This window comes from Ornithorhynchus anatinus, chromosome 17 (genome assembly GCF_004115215.2).
Source record: "Ornithorhynchus anatinus isolate Pmale09 chromosome 17, mOrnAna1.pri.v4, whole genome shotgun sequence".
NCBI lineage: Eukaryota > Metazoa > Chordata > Mammalia > Monotremata > Ornithorhynchidae > Ornithorhynchus > Ornithorhynchus anatinus.
Genome location: NC_041744.1, coordinates 14,778,874 through 14,798,428, shown reverse-complemented (window position 1 = coordinate 14,798,428; position 19,555 = coordinate 14,778,874). Strand labels below are relative to the sequence as shown.

At 46.6% G+C, this 19,555-nt stretch overlaps 1 protein-coding gene across 10 annotated transcripts in view; it reads left to right on the top strand.

Annotated features, from left to right (window-relative positions):
- SYNRG (synergin gamma) overlaps positions 1-19,555 on the top strand; it is a 61,989-nt gene that overhangs the window by 13,488 nt on the left and 28,946 nt on the right. For 4 of the 10 annotated variants that reach the window (XM_029082802.2, XM_029082801.2, XM_029082800.2 and 1 more), the window contains exons 4-12: positions 1,678-1,808; positions 3,092-3,197; positions 3,808-3,919; positions 7,520-7,822; positions 9,110-9,346; positions 10,397-10,474; positions 12,022-12,218; positions 13,657-13,905; positions 15,977-16,113. In XM_029082802.2, coding sequence (XP_028938635.1) covers positions 1,678-1,808; positions 3,092-3,197; positions 3,808-3,919; positions 7,520-7,822; positions 9,110-9,346; positions 10,397-10,474; positions 12,022-12,218; positions 13,657-13,905; positions 15,977-16,113 — 1,550 coding nt within the window. The remainder of the gene's footprint in view (positions 1-1,677; positions 1,809-3,091; positions 3,198-3,807; positions 3,920-7,519; positions 7,823-9,109; positions 9,347-10,396; positions 10,475-12,021; positions 12,219-13,656; positions 13,906-15,976; positions 16,114-19,555) is intronic. The other 6 variants (XM_029082807.2, XM_029082808.2, XM_029082806.2 and 3 more) reach the window with 3 other exon arrangements.

Here is a 19,555-nt window from a genome sequence, read left to right as displayed (position 1 = left end):
GAGACTCCTTGTGGGGGGGGCTGAGAGATTTCGATTCTCCCATCCCTTCCTCAAGCTCTGGGGCTTGGTCACTCGCCCTACCCTGCTAAGCCTCAAAATAGCCTCTTTCTTCTTATAATCAATCAATCGATGGTATTTATTGAGCACTTACTCTATGCAGAGCACTGTATTAAGCACTTGGGCGAGTACAATACAGTGGAATTAGCAGCCACGTTCCCTGCCCGTATTGAGCTTCCGATCTAGAGGAGCTTCAGGGGAAGACAGTGAATAATATCTCGTCTTGTTATGGGAGGAGGGTTGTGATGTCCTTGTAAAACACAAGGACAGATACTTTAACGGGGCAGAACCTTTGAGGAGAAAGTCTGTTCTTTTTTCACTCCTCTTTGTTTCTAAGATTCCCTCATGGAAGACTTGAACAAAATTGTCTTGGTCTGTTAAGGCAGTCTTTCTTTTTTTATGGTTATCATTAAGCTCAATTCAGGCCATATTTATTGAGCGCTTACTGTGGGCTGAGCATTGTATTAAGTGCTTGGAAAGGACAATACAGCAATAGAGAGAGACAATATTACAAAAGCAGACACAGCTACGTGCATGCCAGCCCCTGTACTAAGTGCTGGGGTACTTACAAGCTAATCAGGTGGGACACGGTCCGTATCCTACATGGGGCTCACAGTCTTAAGCCCTATTTTATGGTTTAGCATTTTTTAAATGGTATTTAAGCGCTTACTATGTGCCATGTACTTTTCTAAGTGCTGGGGTAGATACAAAGTAGTCAGGTTGGGCACAGTCCGTGTCCCACAGATGACTTGCCCGGGGTCACACAGCAGACAGCTCGTGGAGCCGAAACCAGAACCCAGGTCCTTCTGACTCCAAGCACCTGGGGGGACATGATAGAGTTAGACCCCATCCAAGCTGTCTAATGGGACACAGCTGAGTCTTGCGTCTCCACAAATCAAACACCGGGATGAAAGTCTCTCTTTGTTTCATTAAAATTGCACTTAAAAACTAACCGAAGGATAGAGGGAGCAGTTTTGAATTAATACTCGTGAATACCTACTAATCGAGGCTCCAGAAGTCTTGGGTTGGTTCCCCAGACAAATGAACGTACCACAGAGGAGGATATTCTCTGCTGGTGGGAAACTTTAACTGATCTATTTGTGTTCACTTTTTTGTGGGGGGGGAGGGAGGGTGTATCCCCAGTAGTCTCTCACTGCTGTATTGATTAGGGAGCCTTCTCTATGGAATTAGAAATCCTGACTTCTTTTTTTTGCTTTTTACCCTTCTATCGCGTTACTTTTATACATGTGAATTCCCAAGCAGTAACCATATAGAATATTTTAGAAAAGCCACAACCTCCTTGTTTGGAGAGCATGTTTATATTAATGGGTTACGTGAGTCGGTGGTGACACGGAAACATTCAGCGTTTGGAAAAGCGGCTTTCCAGACTTAATGGGGAGAATATTTATAAGACAATTCTTACCTTGGTTTCTCCGAGACGCCGTGACTCATTCAATCGTATTTATTGAGCGCTTACTGTGTGCAGAGCACTCTACTAAACGCTTGGGAAAGTGCAGTATACAATAGACACATTCCCTGCCCCTGACGATCTTACAGTCACGATCGACTCCACCGAGAAGATGTTTAGTTTTTTACGCCGCTTGTGTTCTGTCGTTTCAGGGTGGAATTCCCCTGGGGCCGATGCCAGCAGGAGGATTGTCATACATGGGGCAAGCGCCTTTCCTGGGGATGCGTCCCCCAGGCCCACAATACACCCCTGACATGCAGAAACAGTTTGCAGAAGAGCAACAGTAAGTGATTCTCTGGTAGAGATGATAACGATGGTATTTGTTAGGTGCTCACTGTGTGTCGAGCGTTGTTCTCAGCCGGGATTAGAACCCTGGTCCTTGTGACTCCCAGGCCCAGACTCTGTCCATTAGACTTTGCTTCTGGACTGTGTAATAAAAATGGGGATCGTAAAAAGGCTCTAGTGTTTCTAAGGAAAGCAACTAATCCTTGCTAATAATAATAATAATAATAATAATTGTGGTATGTTAGCGCTTACGTATATGCCAAGCACTGTACTAAGCGCTGGGTAGATAGAGGATAATCAGGTCCCATATGAGGCTCACAGCCTAGGTAGGAGGGAGAATGGGTATTGAATCCCCATTTTGCAGATGAGAGAACCGAGGCACAGAGAAGTGACTTGTCCAGGCTCAAACTAAAGCTCCCAAGATGCTCTCATAATGGAATTTAAAAGTGCTTTCTTTCTGCTTGACTTCTTTGAAGGCTTTCAATCAGTAGGTGGTATTTTTTTTTATAGTATTTAAGCACTTAGGTGCCACGCACCGTACTAAACCCTGGGGTAGGTACAAGCTGATCAGATTGGACCCAGTCCATGTCCTACATGGGGCTCATAGTCTTCATCCCCCTTTTACAGATGAGGTAACTGAGGCCCAAAGAAGCGAAGTGACTTGCCCAAGGTCACACAGCAGATAAGTGGCAGAAGCGGGATTATTTTTTGAGCGTTTACTGTGTGCGAAGCGCTGTACTCAGCGCTTGGGAGAGTGCAGTGCAGAAGAGGCGGTAGGCACAATCCCTCTCAATGGAAAGTACGGGGTAACGGTGGGAGGAATGGACATGAAAATAAATTACAGAGGAGGACACATACTTAAGTGCTGGGCTGGGGTAAATAATTTAGGACTTGAGGGGTACAAGGACAATTGTAGTGCAAAGGAAACAAAGGAGGAAGAGAGTGGGAAAAAGCAGAGTTAGTCAGGGCAGGCCTCCTGGAGGACATGGGATTTTAGTAGGGTTTTGAAGATGGAAAGAGTGGCAGTTCGGTCATTAGGAAGGCCAAACGTTCAGTTTAACGTATCCCTTTTCAGAGAAATGGGACCAAGCAGATCAGGAGTCCATTTACCTGAATTTTTTCACTGTGTGCTTTTTTAATGTAATGGAAGGCGGGTTGAGATGTAGACCACTTTGGAAGTTAATGTACCAAATGACTACAAGTTGGTCTTGCTAGGAAATGGTGCCCTTGGCCTGGCGTGGTTATCTGCTCAAATCGTTGAGTCCTGTTTTGATCTTTTAGAAAACGGTTTGAGCATCAGCAGAAGCTGTTGGAAGAAGAGAGGAAGAGGCGCCAGTTTGAAGAGCAGAAGCAGAAGCTCAGACTTTTGAGCAGTGTAAAGCCCAAGGTGACTCATTTGGGGGGTTCTTTTTATTAATAATAATAATGATATTCAAGTGCTTTTGTGTCAAACCCCGTTCTAAGCGCTGGGTTAGATAGAAACTAATCAGGTTGGACTCAGGCCCTGTCCCATGTGGGGCTCAGTTGTAATCCCCGTTTTACAGATAAAGGAACTGAGGCCCAGAGAAGTGTAGTGATTTACCCAAGATCACACAGCAGACAAGGGGCAGAGCTGGGTTCAGAATCCAGGACCTTCTCACTCCGAGGCCCATGCTCTATCCACTGGTGTAACTCTTCACATTAAATTCCCCCACGCCCCATCCCAAGTGAAAATGAATTTTGTTTGAGGTCGATATAGTAGATACCCTAAAAATCAGATTTATCTAAATCCTACTTACTAATGGCTTTCCTCGTGTGCTTTCTCTATTGCCACAAAGGTCAGGTTGCTCTACAGTAACTGCATAGTCAGGCCGCCAATGAAAAGCCATTCTGTCATGGAAAAGTCAACACCTTCTTAATCATCTCTCCCTGCAAATGGGCAAAAGAGCAAGAAAGAGAAGTGGGAGATGGTAGGAGGAGGGGGAAAAAAAGCCACTCGCATGTATGTTGTCTTTTAGACAGGAGAGAAGAGCAGAGATGATGCTTTGGAGGCCATCAAAGGAAACTTAGATGGGTTTTCCAGAGATGCTAAGATGCACCCTACTCCATCTTCGCACCCCAAGAAAACAGGTACCTTTTTTAAAAAAAAAAAAAAAAAAAAGTATTGAATTGAAAATTTAAGTACTGCATGGTCTTTTTTTTTGTTTTTTTTCCTCCTTGTTAGAAGATCATTTGACCTCCATGTGTGAATTGCACTTTTTTGTGAGCCTTTCAGATTTTATTTGAATCTGATCAAATTTGTGAGTTCTTGAAATGCCAAGTAAGAACGATTTCAGCATTAAGAAGACTTCTCTTTATAGAACTTGAGTTTGGGTCTGAAACCACCTGTTGGGAGGTAAAGGGGGGCAGGCAAAGTGATTCATTTTCTGGTGGGAACAAAACACACCCTCATTCATACGAGACTGCTACCGACAGTGTGTAGTATGTAACTATTTATTTTTTTCAGAGCAGTCTACTAAGCCCTTGGGAGAATCAGACATAATTCCTGCCCTTGAGGAGACTCGGGTTGGACACGCACATAAGAGGAAGCAGGGAATAAGTATATGTACATTAGTGTGATGAAGATGATGATATTGTGTTAAGCGCTTACTACGTGCCAGGCACTGTACTTAACGCTGGGGTGGACACAAGCAAATCGGGTTGGACACACGGGGAAAGTGTGGTTACTCTAAGGGCTAAGGTGATAAAGAAGGGCCAGAGTGGCAATCGTGGAGATGAGTTTAATTGTGGAAAGCCTTCTGGAGGAGATGAGCGTTCATAATGGCTTTGGAAAATTTTGTTTATGGGATGAAGTGCTTCCTACGTGCTAGGCACTGTACTGAGCACTGGGGTAGTGGAAATGCAGGGTAAGTAGGGGCCCACCTGTTGGAGGCGCATTGGGGGAGACAAAGAACGAAGCACCGAGACGGGATGGGGTTGAGAGAGACATTCAGCCGACGGGGTCGAGAGAAGTGTCCGAACCAGGGTGTGATGGGAGATGAGTGGATAGGTAGGAGGGAGAGAGCTGAGGGTTGGAGATCTCAGCTCGGTATGGGGATAAATGGTCAACTCTTGTTGGGGGCGTTTTTTTTGAGGGGCGGGGAGGTGTGCCCAGAACAGTGTTTTCGGTGAGGGGTCTAGGCAGCACAGTGAGGTCTAAACTGAAGAAGGTCAGCATTGAGGTGCTGTCATCACTGTGGGTGTGTGCTTACCGTTCCCTGATGTTTATGACGTGCTGGTTCAGGCAAGAAGAGTCAAGAGAGCGAGATGTTTTGGAAAAACCACAGTTCTCCATGGAGCCACATGAATTTCAGTGAGAAAGTTCCTCCCAAACCCAGGTTGAAAAGTCAGGTTCCCTTTTATGTGATGTTTTCATTTGATGCAGATCTTGGTGTTTGCTTTTCAGACGTTGTATTGAGTGCTCTTCTTTTTTGATGGTATTTAAGCACTTTTATGTGGCAGGCGCTTTTCTAAGCGGCGGGGTAGATACAAACTAATCAGGTTGGACATGGCCCCTGTCGTACCTGGGGCTCACAGTCTTACTCCCCATTTTGCAGATGAAGTAACTGAGGCACAGAGAAGTTAAATGATTTGCCCGAGGTCACACAGCAGACAAGTGGGAGAGCCTGGATGGGAACCCAGGTCCTTCTGACTCACATGCCCGTGCTCTATCCACTAGGCCTTGCTGCACTGTTTTGAGCTCTCGGGAGAATACAGTCCAAAAGAGTTAGTAGATCCAGTCCCTCTAGACCTTAAGCTTGTGATGAGCAGGGGATGAGAGTCGTATTTACTGAGTGCTTACTGTGTGCAGAGCACTGTACTAAGCACTTGGGTGAGGACAGTACAACGGTAAAGGGTCACATTCCCTGCCCACAACGAGCTTACAGCCTGGAGGCAGGGGGGTGGGGGAAGACAGATATCAGTACATATAAATAAATGTCAGATATATTAAATGCTTTGGGGCTGGGAAGGAGGAAGAGCAAGGGGAGCAAGTCAGGGCGACACAGGAGGGAGTGGGAGATGAGGAAAAGTGGGTCTTAATCTGGGACGGCCTCTTGGAAAAGATGTGGCTTCATTAAGGCTTTGAAGTGGGGGAGAGTCATCGTCTGTTGGATTTGAGGAGCGAGGGCATCCCAGGTGAGAGGCAGGATGTGGGCGAGGGGTCGGTGGCGAGACGGGTGAGATGGAGGCACTAGCACCAGAGGAGGGAAGTGTGCGGGCTGGGCTGTAGGAGAGAAGCGAGGCGAGATAGAAGGGGGCAAGTTGGTGGAGTGCTTTAAAGCCAACGGTGGGGCTTTTTTGTTTAATATGGAGGCGGATGGAAAACGGCTGGAGTCTGTTGAGGAGCGGAGTGACGTGTCCTGAACATTTTTATAGAAGATCCGGGAAGCAGAGTGAAGTATGGACTGGAGTGGGGAGAGACAGGAGGCTGGGAGGTCAGCGAGGAGGCCGATAGAGAAGTCCAGTTGGGATAGGCTGAGTGATTGTATTAACGTGGTACCAGTTAGGATGGAGAGGAAAGGGCAGATTTTGGTGATACTGTGAAGGGGGGAACCAAATGACCCCAATTCTCCCTGCCCGCCTGCTCTCGGGGCACAGATGGCTCATCATTTCCAACTCCATCACTTACCCTGGGCAAGTCACTTCTCAGTGCTTCGGTTTCCCCTTCTGCAAAACGGGGATTCCGATCCTGTGCTCCCTCCTAGTTAGGCTGAGAGCCCCAATTGGGAACCGACTGTCTTGTATCTGTACTTGGTACGGTGCTTGGCACCTAGGAAGCTCTTGACATACTGCAGTTATTATCCACTCTTGGAAAAGTTCTGTGCAGTTGAATTGCCAGATAGGGGTTAAATATCACTCGGCTTGTCTGCTGTGTGTGACCTTGGGTAAGTCAGTTCACTTCTCTGTACCTCAGTTATCCCGTCTCTACAACGCAGACGAAGACCGTGAGCCTACGGGAGACAGGGACTGTGTCTGACACACTTATCTGTGTTCCCCCCAGCGTTTAGTACAGCACCTTGCACACAGCGAGCACTTGTCAAATACCGCAAAACCGGGCTAGGAGACCAAGGGGACGGGAGAGGCGGAAGTACCACAGATGGGGGAATGGCTTTGCCTCACCCGCTCCCGGCTTCCCTTGCAAACTGGGGTCGGGGGCGGCCACGGGCTCCCTCGCTCGGGTAAATCATTTGAGCATCGATACGGAGCTCGGCGAAACGCGACTTGAGAGAATAAAGCGGTCGCCTCAAAGGTACTTACATTTCGCAAAGGATGGCCCAGTTAAAGAAAAATCGAAGAGGCCCAGAGCCTCGTGACTGTGAATGTTGGGGAGCTCTTTTAACTCGATTAGGACGAAATAGGGTCCCTTAAAGTATAAAAATGAAATGCCTGTTGTGTAAAAGATATATCCGAATCCAGAGGAGACAGCGCGACCTCCTTTTTGGTTTGAGGGTGGAGGGAGTCGACGTCGATTTGATTTTTGGAAGTCTGGCGGTTGCCAGTAGACTTTTAGATTCTTTCAGTTCTCATGTGCAGTTTCCATCTGTGTGTGTTGCCGTACTGTTTCTAACCATCCACCTCCAACACTCATGTTTCAGTATTATTCTTTGGGTACTATGCCCCATCTTAACATTTTTTTTTTTTTTTACCTCATTAACTTCCATGTCTGTGTGTCTCATTCCCATTTTACAGATTGTCTCACACCATCCCATTCCACCATAACTGTCTCCCAAACCTCTGCCTTTATCGACGAAGACGGATTCAGCGACTTTGTGCACGGGCCCCTTGAAATCCCTACATTTGGGACTCCGCCCTCTTCTCGGCCTTTTCAGTCTTTCCACCCCACCACCTTGACTGGCCGATTGCTTTCTGAGAAGGCCGTGAGCCAGCCTCCCCCTCCGGTCCAGATGCCAATGTCTGCCGCCCAGCCCGGCGCCTCTGGGCCGCTTCCTTTTTTCTCTACCGCTTCAACCTCCCTCAGTCCCCAGAAAACAGGTAACGCTGCCGTTTTAGAGATGGTTCGACTTGGTCAAATTGCGTTTGGAAACGGAAGGTGGAACCAGCTCTCTGAGCCCCCAGCAGCTAGAAAAATAGAATCAGTTAAGGCGGTGAAATCCTGCCTCAGACCAAAACGAGATTCCAGGTCTCTAACTCGGTGGTAGGTAAGATGCGTATTTAAATCCTTTTGTAAATAGCTTCCTAGCCTATGGCCATTTCCCTGCAAAGAGCGGAAGCCTGCTTTTCTGAAAACGTTCCACTTTTTTTTTAAATGGTATTTGTTCATTCATTCAGGTGTATTTATTGAGCACCTACTGTGTGCAGGGCACTGTACTAGAGAAGCAGCGTGGCTCAGTGGAAAGAGCACGGGCTTGGGAGTCAGAGGTCATGGGTTCTACCACCGGCTCCGCCGCTTGTCTGCTGTGTGACCTTGGGCAAGTCACAACTTCTCTGGGCCTCAGTTCCCTCATCTATAAAATGGGGATGAAAACTGTGAGCCCCATGTGGGACAACCTGATTACCCTGTATCTACCCCAGCGCTTAGAACAGTGCTCGGCACATAGTAAGCGCTTAACCAATACCACCATTATTATTATTATTATTATTACTAAGCGCTGGGATGGATTCAAGCTATTCAGGTTGGACACAGACCCTGTCCCACATAGGGCTCACAGTCTTAACCCCCATTTTACAGATGAGGTAACTGAGACCCAGAGAGGCAAAGTGACTTGCCCAGGGTCACACAGCAGACGAGTGGTGGAACTGGGAGTCGTCCTGACTCCCAGGCCTGGGCTCTATCTACGCGGCCATGCTGCTTCTCTTGCCTGATTTGACTCCAAGGTCATGACTTTGAGGGGTGATAAGCAGAAGAAGGCTACAACCTGCAGTTTGGGGGGGGATTTTTTGTGGCATTAAGCACTTTCTGCCGAGCAGAATATAAAAGATTATACAAGGGAATCAGGTTGAACACAGTCTGTGACCCACTTGGGGCTCACAGTTGTAATTCCCATTTTCCAGATGAGGTTACCGGGGCTTAGAGAAGTGAAGTGATTTGCCCGGGGTCACACAACTGACAAGCTGGGTGGGGTGGGGGCCGGGACTAGAACCCAGGTCCTTCTGACTTCCAGGCTCGTGCTCTATCCACTAGGCCACGCAGTCTCGTTGGCGTAGGGTCTCCTGTTGGTGATTGGACAGCTCTGGGGTGGGTTGGGGCTGGGAGGCAGACACCCCCACAATTCCAATTCTACGCACATTTATCTCTGTCATCCTTCATGCTGTTTTTAGGCCTCTCATTGGAGGAGAAGCTCTTAACCTCTTGTGATTTAAGTACGCCCGGGCAAGGGCAAATCAAATTTAATGCCTCTGCACCCGGGCCCCAAGCCTCAACCTCAGCCGCCAGTAAGAGTCACCCCGGTTTCCCGGCCTCTAGCAGGGGTGTCGTAGGTGGACCTGTCAGTGGCCCCGCCCCTGCGGAGGCAGAAAAGGCTACAGACCCAAACCTAGTAGCGGTTGAAGAGAGTGGTGAGCTCACGGATGCTAAGCGATGCAATGCATTTAACCAAATGTCGCTCGATGGCTAACCTCTTCGGTATTAATCCAAAAGCGAACGTGGCTTGATTTTTTGCTCTTTGGCATTTGGCTTGATTTTTTTTTTTTTTTTTAACGTCTCCTGTTCCGTACTCCAAATAACGGAAGTCTTTCGGCAACTGTTTCTACTTGGCCAAAAAAAAGTGGGCCGGGTGGGTGGTTGGTTGGGTGGGGATTTTTTGTGTCCATTTCCTTTAATCAGATCCATTCCCTTCGGGGGAAAGAAACGCTTCTTGCCCATTTAAAAGCCACCTAATGATGCATTCCTTCTGATTATCTTTTGCTGTTCTCGGAATGATGGGAGAATAATAAAAAAGAACCCGTAACTTAGAAAAGTCACCAATGAGGATTTTGGGGGGGGTTTCACTGCCACAGAATAACTCTGTAGCATTATTGCTGGGAGGATGAAAATTTCTTAGTTCAATTTGCACTACCAAGTGGCTTTGAAGAATGCAGACTGCCCACTGGACATGTTTTTCAGGGAACTTTTTCCTGGAATATCAGAATTACTAGATGTAAAGTGGAGCATGAAGAGCTCCAGATAGATGTAGAGGCCCAAGAATGTATCACAAAATGTCAAATTCACAGTGAAAATATTGGTATGTTAGCAGACAGCTTACACTGCAGTAAAACTAGTCGAGTCACAAAATTTTCCTACTTGATCACAAAATGGTGCATTTATTTGTTGAGCTGGTTCTTGCTGTTCAGTCTGTAGTGATGCTGATCCTAGTTACGCTGTTTACCGAAGGCGATTTCAGTCTCTCTGATGAATTTGACATCAGTTGTCTGCTGGGGCAATGGGATAATTTTGACATTCGTTGCATCTCCGGTATTGGTGACTTTTTTAAAGTATCCAAATCCAGTGCTGCTTTAATTTCTTAAGAATGGCTTCCTGAGAGTTCAGGTTTCTCCCGCCCCACATCCCCACGGCACTGACTACAACTGCTTGTTTATTAAGGGATGGTTTCATGTCTCTCTTTTTAGGTGTCGGTGTGTATCCTTCACAGGACCCAATCCAGCCCATGATGCCTTCTTGGATTTACAATGAAAACTTGGTCCCAGGTAAAACAACAATTAAAAAAAAAATCCTTCAGGAATTGTCCAAATTGTATTTCACGTAGAGCTTCCTACAATCTGCACAGTGTTTCCGATTATGGAACTCAAAATATTCGTAGTTTATAGTTTGACCTTTAGAAGAGAACGGATTTTATCTAAAAAAGCTAAAGTTGGAGGCTACAGGATTAGGAATTGAAACACCAAGCGTACGTGTCTGTTGCTCATTTTTTAAAATCCCCTTATTCCTTTAGTCTTGACTTGAGTAGTCTGGAAGTTTCAAGCAACCATTTAGCTTCGGAATAAATGGCACAATGTAAATTGAAAGAAATATTTCAACAGTGCAGCTCTTTAGTGCCTACGGGGACAAAAGCTGTACTTTTTTTAAAAGCTGGCTTTGACGTTTTTTGTCTCCCATTTCCCATTTTGTTTGGTTGTGGAATATAATCTACCCAGCAGGGTTCATCCCCGTGAGTCCATTTTTAAAACTTGAAGGCGGCACCCCACTAGACTCTAGAATGCCCCCCCTCCCCCACTTTCCCTGAGGTCCCCCATCTGATCATTAATCTTTAAGGTGCACGTTTTGTTATATTGCACATATAAATTAAAGGTGGAGGACGGGGAGGTTTTTCCAAACAAAATGGATGTATAGCAAAGGAGGGTTGGGTTAACTTAGAGTGCAAATGATGATCCATACAACTGAGTATGAATTCACCAGTTTATCCCAGTTTATTAATATTAAGTGTTGATATAGTAATGTATAATTGTGCATTAAATTGATATTATATTATAATTACTGTATATTATATTCAAGTACTATATGCCAAGCACAGGGTTAGGAGGTAATCAGGTCAATCACAGTCTCTGTCCCATTTGGGGCTCCCATTGTCCAGAGGGTGGAAGAACAAGGTACTGAAATCCCGTGTTCCAGGTGTGGAGACTTAGGTCCAGAGACGTTAAGTAGATTTTATTTATTTTTGCCCCAGTCTGCACATCTGGAGAGTGGCAGAGCTGAGATTAGAACCCAGGTCCTCTGGCTCCCGACCCCATCTAGTTTATTTAGCAAAGCACACCTCATCACTCATGGAAAATGAAAGGATGCATTCTTTAGAAAATTTTCAGCAGACCGCAGATTCTCGTTGTCTGTTCCCGTACTTTTGATGAAATCTTGTTAAAAGGTTTGCGTCGGGCCCCCTTTGAGAGGACCAGGTGACTGCCTCACACTTCCAAATTCACAAAAACACATAATGAGAAGCAAGTTTCACTTCGTACTACATGGTATGTAAAAATCTTGGCGGGTCCTTTTTTTTTCCTCTCCTGTTGGAACCGAAGACACCATTTTCCCCAGATTTGTAGAATGTATGTAAGTTTCCATCCATTTGAAGGCCTGAAACCTAGTGAAAATGTCAAACCTGTGGCATTTCCAGATTTTTAGATATTTTTGACAGCAGTAGGAGTATAATTGCTGCATACCTCCTCACATGACCAGAATCATCTGTTAAAAATATGTGGATTTATAATCACGCACGTGGCTCTCTTTTTTTTTTTTTAAATAGATCTTTATAAGAAAATTTTGGAAACCACTATGACTCCCACTGGAATAGATACTGCTAAACTCTATCCCATTCTGATGTCATCTGGACTTCCCAGGGAAACACTAGGACAGATATGGGCCTTAGCCAATCGCACCACGCCTGGAAAACTTACAAAAGAAGAACTTTATACCGTTCTGGCTCTGATAGCGGTAACTCAGGTACGTATTTGTTTCCTAAGCGAGACATGATGCTAAGGATGGTAATGTGGGAGGGGACGCTGTTCTCTGACCACTCTCTTGAAGAAATCTCGGTACTTCTAAAACTAAGATTTTTGTTTTCAGTAAACTTGAATATAGACTTGCCATCCATTTAATAATGATGGTGTCTGTCGAGCGCTGTGTGCCAGGCACTGTACTAAGCGCAGGGCTGGATTCAAGCAGATCGAGTTGGACCCTGTCCCCGTCCCACATGGGGCTCACAGTCTCAATCCCCATTTTAAAGATGAAGTAACTGAGGCCCAGAGAAGTAAAGTGACTTGCCGAAGGTCACACAGCAGACAAGTTGTGGAGCCGGGATTAGAACCCATGACCTGCTGACTCCCAGGCCTGTGCTCCGTGTTTGTCCCTACTAAGATGTTGCCTTATTAGAAATCCACTTTGTACATTCCCGCGTAATACTCCTGCAGCGTTTTTTATGCTGCAGAATTAATAAGATCAATCATTCCTATCTGTGAAGTCCTGGTTCTAACCTTTTTCTGGAGACAGACGAAGTATTCTTAAACTGCCAACAGCTTGAGTAGCAGAGTGGCCTAGTGCATAGAGCACAGGCCCGAGTCAGAAGGCCCTGGGTTCTAATCCCCGCTTTGCCACTTGTCTGCTCTGTGACCTTGGACAAGTCATTTCACTTCTTCCGTCTATCACCTCATCCGTCCAATGGGGATTAAGAATGCGTCCCACGTGAGGCAGTGACTGCGTCTAAACTGATTACTTTTGTGTCTACCCCAGTGCTTAGAACAGTGCCTGGCACATAGTATGCGCTTAAGAAATATCATTAAAAAAAAGTCTTCAGAACTCTGAACTTTCTCCACACACTGGGCTAGGAAAGCCTTGTATAAGTAAGCAGAAAATAGATTACGACTGACTGAATGCTAAGTTATGTGAGCACTCGTTTGGAATTTCAGTTACCTCCGATGGAGCAGTTGGATAATAACAGTCATGTTCTTATAACAGGATCAGTGCAGACAGTTGGAGCGGTTATTGAAACATTTTTTCCTGGTATTAAATGCTAGACTTCTCTTTGATAGAGTTTCAGAAACTCTGCAAACTGATTAAGTGTGATCGAAAGCATTAGGGCAGCTCTGGTGTTCAGGTTCAATCAGTGGTGTTTACCGAGTGCTTAATGCGCTCAGGGGAGTACAGTATAACAGAGCTGGTAGGCTTGTTCCCTGCCCACAAGGATCGTCATCCATCGGTGGTATTTATTGAGCGCCTACTATGTGCAGAGCACCGTACTAGGCTCTCGGGGGGAGTGCCCTGCAACGGAATTGGCAGACACGTTCCCTGCCCATAAAGCAAACTTCCACTTCTGGGGTAATTGTGAAATGATGTTGTGTGGTGTTTTTTGTTTCTCTCCCCCCGCCCCGATAATCTTGTGTAGAGAGGAATGCCACCCATGAGTCCCGATGCTCTGAGCCAGTTCCCAACTGCCCCCGTCCCCACTCTGAGTGGCTTCCCTCTGGCTCTGCCTGGCTCGGTGAATCAGCAGGGGATGATGCCTTCAGGTTCGGCTGCCTCGAGGCCCCTTGGCATCCCGCAACCGGGCCTTGGGATTCCGGTCTCCGCACCAGCAGGTGCGGCTTCGGGCCAGGTTTCCAGCGCCTTCATCTCTCCCTACCCTGCACACCAGGTCAGTATGGCACCTATGGGGTGATGAAACCCAATCTCTCTCTCAAAAAAGGGGAAACCACTACTAATAATAACCGTGGTTTTTGGTAAGCGCTTACTGTGTGCCAGGCACTGTACTAAGCCCTGGGGTAGAGATGCGGCATGGCTGAGTGGAAACGGCATGGGCTTGGGAGTCAGAGGATGTGGAGTCTAATCCCGGCTCTGCCACCTGTCTGCTGTGTGACTTTGGGCAAGCCACTTAACTTCCCTGGGCCTCACTTACCTCCTCTGTAAAATGGGGATTAGGACTGGGAGCCGCACATGGGACAACGTGATGACCTTGGATCTACCCCAGCGCTTAGAACAGCGCTAGGCACATAGTACGCGCTTAACGAGTCCCATTATTATTAGCATGACCCAATCGGGTTGGACACAGTCCCTGTCCCACGTGGGGCTCACAGCCTCGATCCCCATTTTACGGACGAGGTAACTGAGGCACAGAGAAGTGATTTGCCCAAGGTCTCGCAGTGGACGGGCGGACTAGGATCCATGACCTTCTGACTCCCAGGCTCCGTGCCTTTCTTTCCGCTACGCCGTGCCGCTTCTCTGTGCAAGTTTCCAGGGCTGCCTGGAGGCTGTTGGACGGTGTGTCAGTAGTCAAAGCCAGCCTGATCCCAACTAGGCGGTTGCATTTGCCACAATCAGTGGTATTTTTTGAGCGTTTGCTGGGTGCAAAGCACTGTACTAAGCGCTTGGGAGAGTGCCATCCAACAGAGTTGGTAGAAGGCTTCCTTGCCCCATCCTCACCCTCGTCCCTGCGGCTAGTTTCTCCCCCGCCCCCTCGGGCTACTCTGCTTCCCAGATGATTCTTCTTGAATGTTGCTCTGCATGAGGCTTTTCAAATCTTCAGTGGTTCCCCATTCCTCTTGACGCCAAGCAGAAATTCTGATCACGGGCTTTAGGGCGCTTCATCAGCTTACACCTTATTTATAAGCTCTCCTCTCGCACTCCACTCCAGCTCACACCCTGTTCCTCCCAGGCTACCCTTCTCACTGTGCCTCACGGTCGATTCTCTCTGGCTGCTGACCTTTCCTCCTTCCTGCCTGAACTGCCTTTCCCCTTCAAACCCTCCCTCTCTCCAACTTCAAAGCCCTCCTGAATTCCCACCTGGGGAGAAGAAAAGATCCGGGGGAAAAAAATCTCTTTTCTTCTCCCCAGATCTACCCTCAACACCTGGCATTGCCAGGAACCTGTAGAACCTCGATTCATATAGCACTTCTGTACAAATCGCAGTTCATCCTCTACTATTTAAGCACTTTCCTATATATTCATCTCCTTCCTCCCGTCTGGAAACTAATTTCTAGCCTCTCCCACTAGATAAGTCCTGCGAAGGCAGGAATCATGTCTTCTATTGGACTTAGTAGGGTGCGCGCATACTCAGACACCGCTATTTGAACTTAAAAAAAAAAAAAAAAAAAAGGAAAAATTAATTGTGCCAATATTAAGGACTCACCCTCTCCGAAGAGTTTCACTAACCCTCCCATTAAAACACAACAGAGCTTGATGTTTAAACGTCGCTCTTCAGTGGAGTTACAACCCAAGTGTTCTCTTCCCTTTTTTGCCAGAAAAGATTTCAAAATTTTAGATGGGAAACTTCTAGTACTCAAACAGTGTATGAAAGTAGAGATGTCCTTTAATTTGCATTTCAGACCTAAACTTTTACTCTTCCATATCGTGAGCCCTTTTAAAGAACCGACTGTTAATACGTTTCTGTTTAGGAGGCTACTTCCCCTCCAGTCCTTTTGGAGAAGAGTTCTAGTTAGTCATTTTAGCTCAGTTGTCCCCTTAGAGCTGGACATCTCCGCCTCACCAACTTTTCAGCCGACGCTAGAGGTGATCGAGGCAGAGCATCTAGGAGAGAAGGGAGGGCTGTGATAAAGTCCTTTTTTTCTTCCCCGGAGATGATGATGGGCAGTACAGATCCTGACGGGGTCTTCTACAGAGCAGCTTTTGCGGGAGGAGAATTTTTGCTCATTGCCTACCAGTCCCACCCTTCTTCTACGTATCACTCTCCTGAGTTTTCTCCAATCTAGGGGGCGAAACAAGAAGAGGATGATTTCCAGGAGTTTCAGGATGCTTCGAAGTCAGGGTCACTTGACGACCCCTTCACGGATTTCCACGCGGAGATGTCGGCTCCTTCGAAAATGGCCGGTTCTCAGCCTCTGAGCAGGTAGAGCGGTGGAATTCCGACACTGTATATCGAATAATTTGAAAGAGATCCCGGATCCGAGTCGAAGTTAACTGGTGCCTTACCTTCTCCGTCTAGTTGTTGCTTCCCCCACACTAACTCTTCCAGTGTTCATTTCCCCAAGACTCTGTCTACTGCTACTAACAATGATGGTATTTGTTAAGCACTTACTATGCACCAGGCACCGTGCTGAACTCTGGGGTGGATACAAACAAATTGGGTTAGACGCAGTCCCTGTCCCACATGGGGCTCACAGTCTTAATCCCCTTTTTACAGATGAGGTTATTGAGGCCCACAGAAGTCAAGTGACTTGCCCAAGGTGACCCAGTAGGCAGGCGGCAGAGCTGGAATTAGAACCCAGGTCCCGCTGACTTCCAGGCCCGTGTTCTATCCACTACAATGCAGAGCACATCAGCCCGTGTGCTCTCGTTATGGATTTCTCAACCTGCTCTTGGGGCCATTGTGTTGGTGGGGATAAACTGATGAGTAGAGTCAGTCAATCGGTCGTATTTATTGAGCACTCCGCACACTGTACTAAGCACTTGGGAAAGTACAGTATAACAATGTAACAGACACATTCCCTACCCACAGTGAGTATTCAGTCTAGAGGTGTACAGTATTTAGGTGGACTCACACAGCTCCATTTGCTGCTTCCAGGTTGACCTGCTGGTTATTTACCTGAAAGCAGCATGACTTAGTGGAGAGAACCTGGGCCTGGTAGCAGGAGGACCTGAGTTCTAATCCTGCTTACCTACTGTGTGCTTTAACTTCCGTGGGCCTCAGTTCCCTCATCTGTCAAATGGGGGTTAAGACTGTGAGCCCCAAGTGGGACCTGGATTGGGACTGACCTGATTTGCGTGTTTCGGCACCAGTGCTTAGTACAGTGCCTGACACCTAGTAAGTGCTTAACAAATACCCTTTGAAAAAAATAAAAGGTGGCTCGGGCGGGCTTCTAGTCGTCCCTCCTTGGTTCTCTTAGTATAGCTGTGACTGCGAGGTGGCAACTTCATGGGCTTTCTCATTAGTCACAGCCTCTGAAATTGAACAATAGGCATCTTGCTCCACCTTTTTTTTTTTTTTTTAACGGTATTAAGCGTTTACTATGTGCCGTGCACTGTACTAAGCACCGAGGTAGGTGTAAGATTGGACAGAGTGTATGTCCCACATGAGGCTCACAGTCTTCATCCCCATTTTACAGATGAGGTAACTGGCGCACAAAAGCTAAGTGACTTGACCGAGGTCACGCAGCAGACTAGTGGCCGAGCCGGGATTAGAACCCAGGTCCTTCTGACTCGGAGACCATGCTGTTTGTCTACATTTTATCCATTTCGAAAAGCAAAACTACCTATTTTCATCGTCGTGTTTGGGGCCAGTGATGAAATTTTGTCCCTTTTTAGCTGGGTGGCATAAATATTTTTATGGTGATTACTAGCTGTTTCTTCAATAATGACTTCGGAGGAAGAAACGAGAATGAATTGTTCAATTGCAATCTGTGTGAAATTAGTGAGTAATTTTCCTGACTGGGATTTCATTCCATTGGCTTTAATCAGAAACACTTCATTACCCTGCAAGGCACTCTAATTTTTTCAATCACCTTATTCTGTGGCGAACACAATTTTGACATTATTATTCAGTTAAATGTCAAACTTCACAGAAGAATATTTACCAAGTTGAAATTGTGGAACTTTAATAAACTATACTCAGTCGGACGGTGGTGAAAAAACAAAATAGATTACCTTGTGTAGTCCTCTCCACACCATTAATTCTCTTGATTCAGTTGTAAAAGCATTTCTTGTAATATTCTATAGAGTGAGCTGTGGTCCAATTAGTTGAAGGGCTTTATTTAAATAAGCCCCTCAGTGGGGTTTAGATAATTACCCATTATATTTGCCAATGCTAGCTATATAACAGTGTGGAAATGGTGATAAATTTAAATTACACCTCCATTTTAATGCTTGATTCGACATTGTCCCCCAAACAACCGTGCGCTTCCAGTAGCAGACATGCAGCAGCGGGATTTTTTTTGCGTCCTTATCCAAAGCATGTAGATTGATCACTGTATTGGAACTTGGGAAATCTGGAAAAGATAGGGTGGTCCCACTGAGAGAGCTGAAGGTCATCGAAGAGATAGAACCAGTCCGGCAGAGTGGGTAGAGCCCAGTCCTGGGACTCAGAAGGTCATGGGTTCTAATCGTCGCTCTATTACATGTCCGCTGTGTGACCTTGGGCAAGTCGCTTCATTTCTGGGCCTCAGGTGTAAAACGGGGACCGAGTCTGGTAGCCCCATGTGGGACAGGGTCTGTGTCCAACCCGATTTGCTTGTATCCGCCCCAACGCTTAGTAGTTGGCACATAGTAAGCGCTTAACAAATGCCACAATTACTATTATTCGTGGAATTATTGCCAAAGATACATTAGGTAAGAGAATGAGGCTAGATAACAAACGATACTCAGGTGGATAAGTGCCAGACGAACAAGAAGGCATGAGCATAAAGGCTAAAATGGCTGACGGGATGGTGTGCGCAGGTAATCCGGGGCTGGGTTTAGGGATTGCTTCCGACAGGAGGCCGTTGGGGAGGCGACGTAAGCCTGGCGGATGGAGCACGGGCCTGGGAGTCTGGGGACCTGGGTTCGAGTGCTGACCCCACCACTTGACCATCTGCAAATCACTTACCTTCTTTGTGCCTCAGTTTCCTTGTCTGTAAAATGGGGATTCAGTGTCTGTTCTCCGTCCCGCTTAGACCGTGAGTCCCATGCGAAGCAGGGACTTTGTCCAACCTAGATTATCTTGTGTCTGCCCCACGGTATAGTACAGTGCTTGGCACATAATAAGCACTTGAATACCACAAATGACCATCATCACCGTTATTATTAGGTTACTCTGTAGGAGGGCTGTGATGGGGGAACAGACTTGATTTGACAGCTGAATGGAACAGACATTTTGGGAAGGGGAAGGACAGACTAATGGGTAGGAGACGAGTAGCTGTGAGGTTTCTTTGTGGTGGGGATGAGTGAGACCTTTGGCAAAAGTCAGTTGGGAAGAGCCATTAATTCCATAATTAAGCACCTCTTTGGTTTTGGTTTTTCTCCTGCAAGAACAAATGGGTAGTAATGGTGTTTGTATTTTACTTGAGGCAACAGGGAGGAAGGTTAAACAGCCGAGGGAAGATTCTCGGTCCAGGGCAAAGAACCCAGTAGTAGCACTAATGTATAACTAATGGGAAAAGTACTGTAACACAATCAAGAGGTAATATAATAATAATATATGGTATTAAGCACATACCGTGTAGCAGGCCCTGGGATAGATACAAGATAATCAGTTCCAACAAAGTCCTCTATCCACAAGGGGCTCACAGTCTTAATTCCCGTTTTATAGATGAGATAGTCGAGGCCCAGAGAAGGGGAGTTTTCCAAGGTCACGCAGG